Source organism: Sphaeroforma arctica, assembly GCF_001186125.1.
Source record: "Sphaeroforma arctica JP610 unplaced genomic scaffold supercont1.514, whole genome shotgun sequence".
Lineage (NCBI taxonomy): Eukaryota > Ichthyosporea > Ichthyophonida > Sphaeroforma > Sphaeroforma arctica.
The window spans coordinates 11,028-16,010 of NW_014040044.1; the positions used below are offsets into that span (position 1 = coordinate 11,028).

A 4,983-nucleotide genomic window follows, 5' to 3' on the forward strand; every position below is an offset into this window, starting at 1 on the left:
AGCTCTCAGACTCTCCCACACCATATATTGGGGACTGCGTAACATCGAGGGGGAAAGGAAACTGCATATACACATAATACTACCCTAACCAATCTCAAACATACCGACATGGTTGTAAGTGTGTCTTTGTTTATTATTATACGAATGTTACGTGTACGTATCTGGTCCCACGTTCAATTTGTTTTGATTTCAAGTACATCTCCACATCTCGTCAGTGCGGTTTTGCCTCGTACAGTAAGCGTTTAACGTAAATAAACACATACACATTAGATTTTCTACGTTTTAACGTATTTCAAAAGGACCCATCTGATATCTCAATCGTACTATCGTTTTCAACAAGAAACAAAAGTGAATATAATTCCTGAAAATGTAAAAAAAAATGTAAAAATAACAAAGCACGATCCCTCCAATAAAGGGGAAGAACATTTTTGGAAAATGGCACGAAGCTCCTTTTTTTATTTCTATAAAAATGTTTTGTGGAAAGAAATTTCTAAAAATAACTCCTAATTTTTGGTGTGCCCGCCAAAAGTATACGGAGCGTTCAGATTGGCGCATGATTGCAAGAGGTCACACGACGACTGTCATTTGATCGAATGATCAGTCAATATATTCATCAAAAGAATGGTTCATTTTATATTATTTTTGTCAAATTGGCAAATTGAGGACCTATTTGTTATTGACTATAAATCTAATGCATACTATGCTTTCTTAAGGTAAATGTTATGTAAGCTCATCCATAGAATCTATATATATATATACAAGCATACGAGGGATTCTAACTATATTGTAATTATTAGTAAAAAACCATACGATATTATTGATATTTAATCCATACATACCTATTGATAATATGGTGACTGATCAGAAGACCTCTACATCGCCGGTGTCTGAGACCGAGACGCCTTCATCGGTGAAAGCTCTCAAACCTCTCTCTTCGGCAAACACAAAATCAAACATCAAACCCGACGCGGACACTGTAACCAAAAACACGTTCATCAAAGGAGGTGTAAATATGAATACTAATACGAACGAAGACGTGGAGAAAGAAAATATGGAGGGTAAGCCAATGGTGAATAATGAACTCGATATGGATGATTCAGAAAACGAGCATCTAAAGTGTGAATTAACGGGGGTGAGTAAGGAGTGGGTGCAAGCTGAGGTTGCCGCCGAGAAGGAGCAGGTGGAGCTATTCAATCACAAGAAGCAAGAGCGTGTAAATGAGGTATGTGGCGACGTTATGTGTTTTATGATGGTTGGTTGTTGGCTAAAATATAGGAACGGTAGGTTTTCTGCTTGTCAGCATGGGATGATATTATTTATATAGTTGTTCTGCTGCATGAATTAATGTAGCAGTCAATGTTGTTATCGAATGGAGTCAACCGCAAGAAGTAGGTGCGTGTATGTAGAGGTTCTGTGGGGGACGTTATGAGGCCGTTGTAAAGCTGTATCAGTTGATGTAATAATCTGACAGTCGCATGTGATATTTGAACAGGTGGGATTGCTCAATCGCAAAAAGTGCGAGCTAGTAGGGGGCTTATGTGTGGAGGTTTCACACCCGTTGTGTGACTGTATTGCTTGTAGTATAGCATTGTCTTTGTATTGTGTATACTCTTTTGTTTGCGCCAGTATCCATCGTGCGGACATGACTCCAGCCTGCGATATATGGTGTGGCGGTACTTTGTCTTAGCCGCGTGTAATCCCGGGTCAGTTATATACTCTATCATTCTCAAGTGCGCAGGAAAGCTAATGGAACTCACATCCCGTGAGTTTTTTTTTACGTATATATAGTGCTGTCTTCACATTGAGCTGATTTTGTCCGAGCAATTGTTTTGCATATCTACTTATGCTATAGTCGACGGTTTATATACCCCGGGTTGCCTATGCCTATCATCGCGTGTAAAGTATAAAGGCATGCTATCATTGACCGTCTACAGAGTTTAAATCTATATACAATGTATTCGTTATAATAATGTACTCTTGGTCAACTAGGGTTACATCCGGCCGGTAATCTTTGTACGGGCCTAGTGCGATTTGTGCAATGCTTGATCTTTATCCAGTTTTCGTAGCAAGGTGTCAGGACTGTTTTTAACCTCTTCAATGGTGTGTGCTTGACAGTGACCTACTCGTCGCGCATTGTATCAGCCACATGCTTCATACCATGCCGGCCTGTTTACGAGCTTGATGATAGCTGTATGTACGCATATACGTATCCCATGTTGCAAGAATTTGGTATATCAGGATACAGTGTACATTGATTGCTTCGGTATCGTTTGGGATCAACGGGTAGTAAGGTGTGTGTGAAGGTATGTCATCTGACTTTTTGAGACATAAATATACCTCGCTGTGCCATTGAATGCTCCCGTCTGATGTCGAATGTAGATGTAACTTCTAAATGAGATAGATGTTAGTTTGGGAGTAGGCATTCAGTGTATGTACGAATTTGGGGTTTGCCAAGACAAACAGTAAACTCACTAGTACATCACATCTACTACAAGCAGCCAATTTAACCCTGATTGTAAAAATAATGTGACCCCATTTTCTAGCAATCGTGAGCGGGTATGTGCCTTGGGCTAGGGTTCTAGGGCCTGGTCAGCAAATATGTGGCCAATCATAATGCGGTCTCCTCAATGTCTATTTGACAGTAGATCAGAACTATCGCTAGTAGATGTTGCACTTCCATCGTTCATGAGCTGGCATCTATCGGATCCCTTATCACGACTATATTGTGATTATAGCTCTCGATATCTGCTGCAGGAAATCGTTTGTTTTTTTGGGGTTTTCTATACTTACCCGGATATTCTACTCGAGTTTCCGATACATCACGGATGGCTCGGGGCGTGTTACTGGTACTGCTACCACCCAAGGCTACAATCCACCGCGTATCACACCGCATAATCAAACCCCGATCCGATCAAAGCTTCGGTAGTCGTCGCTGTGCAGTATTACTGCTGCTTCGTTAGCCACATCATATATCAGTCACAATATTTACATTTCATCTTGGCCCGGTCTGGTACAGGTGGCAGCCATGACAGAGACGAGCAAGAATGCGTCACTCATAAACCTCAACTCGTTGGTGGATAAGACCTTGTTCTACACCAAGTTCTTGAAGAAGCGCATGGAGGAGCGTCAGAAGGAACAGGCGGTATACACACTTTACTGCAGAATAGTTGGCCTGTGCTGATCGTGTACTTATGAGTTCTCTGTAGTTGTATGTAGAGTATGATGCTCTGTGGTTCGATTTTGACCACTTTGTCCAAGGCGTGTGCTTCATTTATACACGCACACACGTGGCGGGGCTTGTATTTATTAGAGGGAACTAGTTGATTCAGGGTTAAAAGAGTTATTGTTTGCGTATACGTTGACATATCAGTATGTTTAGTTATACACTGTTCTTCATGTTGGCTCATCCGTTCCCCATCAGGGTACTTCCTCATGTTGTTAAGTGTTTTATTTTGAATGCCTAGGTATAGCTTCGTGTCCACACCTGTTAATCGCATAGCTGACGATGGTGGTTGATGCATATGGTATAGGGTTTAAGTCTGTCACAGTCTTTGCCTGTGATATGTTGCTGTGCTGTTTTTCGAAATATTTGTATATCTATTTGGCATTTTTACAGTATATCCGCTATGCTGGCTGTGAGATTCTTTCATTCGTTGAATAGTTGTTAAACTTCAGTTGTAGATTGTATCTTAATTCTCGTGCTTGCCAGTATATTCATGTGGTTCTTAATTCGTATTTGCGTTTGAACTAATTTCTCGGGTGCTAGTTGATGATTGATTGCGTTCGCACTAATTCTTTCAGGAGAAAGAGGCTGCCAAGGCGAAACGCGCCGAAAAGAAACGAGCGAAACAGAAGGAAGCCTCTGCAAGGGTAGAGTCGGCCGAACCGTGTACAAAACGAGTTAAACGAAGCAAAGGAACTCCAGTGCAGACTACCCTGATGGGCACCAAACTATCTACAGGTACGAATCCACACCGTGTCAGTATCTATTTTTATGTGGATGTGATATGTGTTTCACCTGCTGGGTTAGTTTGGGTATTGTTTATGGCACGGTTGGTTAAGGGTGGCGTGACAGCCTGCTATATTGCATGGGATAGTTGGTTAGTAAGTGAACGTTCTTTACGGATTGAGGAATGAGGCGTATGCCAAGTTGTGGCCATCAAACGTTGTGAGTGGATAATGCAAACGTTAGTCCGTCTCGTATTAAACGTGTTATGGGGTAGTTGTATTGTAAGTGAGCCTTCTCTACGGTTGAAGTAGGAGCCGTATGCCAAATTGCGACCATCAAACGTCGTGATTGGGCCATGCATATACTAGCCAGTATCCCGACGTGGCGGCTATGAACCTCTATGAGCCGCCATGACGGTCTGGTACCCTCAGACTTCTGAGTTTTGCGGCAGTATTTTGGATAAACCAGGAGAGCATGATGGTGCTCGGAGTTCTATTTATAGTATCTTGTAACCCCGTTCACACCCTTGTGCACTGTTGTTCATGCCGAGAGTTTTGTGTAGCTGTCAACTAATATCCCACCACGAATACTAGCTTTGCGTCAGCCCAGTCACACATATGACCACAACTATTCATATCCCAAAGCTATAGAGAATCCCACCAAAGCAACTGAAGGGAAGAGGGGCGGGAGAAGAGGTCGACCGAAAGAAGTGGTGCCTGCGCTGACTCTGGATTTGGATGCTGTGGCCCAATCGAAGATGTCACATGCCAACGATGTATGGGCTGTTTCGTTTGGCTTATCACTCCGTTTGTACTCTTGAATATTTTGTAGTAAAGGGTTGTGTGTTTGTAGTAAAGGGTTGTGTGTTTGTAGTAAAGGGTTGTGTGTTTGTAGTAAGGGTTGTGCGTTTGTAGTAAAGGGTTGTGTGTTTGTAGTAAAGGGTTGTGTGTTTGTAGTAAAGGGTTGTGTGTTTGTAGTAAAGGGTTGTGTGTTTGTAGTAAAAGGGTTGTGTGTTTGTAGTAAAGGGTTGTGTG

At 42.0% G+C, this 4,983-nt stretch overlaps 1 protein-coding gene across 1 annotated transcript in view; it reads left to right on the forward strand.

Annotated features, from left to right (window-relative positions):
• Window positions 1-729: 729 nt before the first annotated feature.
• The window catches only part of SARC_06877 (hypothetical protein), a gene marked incomplete at its 3' end in the record, with an annotated part of 6,891 nt that continues 2,637 nt past the window's right edge, over window positions 730-4,983 (forward strand). The window contains exons 1-4 of the mRNA XM_014299195.1: window positions 730-1,222; window positions 3,017-3,142; window positions 3,802-3,961; window positions 4,594-4,724. Coding sequence (XP_014154670.1) covers window positions 851-1,222; window positions 3,017-3,142; window positions 3,802-3,961; window positions 4,594-4,724 — 789 coding nt within the window. The 5' untranslated portion in view covers window positions 730-850. The remainder of the gene's footprint in view (window positions 1,223-3,016; window positions 3,143-3,801; window positions 3,962-4,593; window positions 4,725-4,983) is intronic.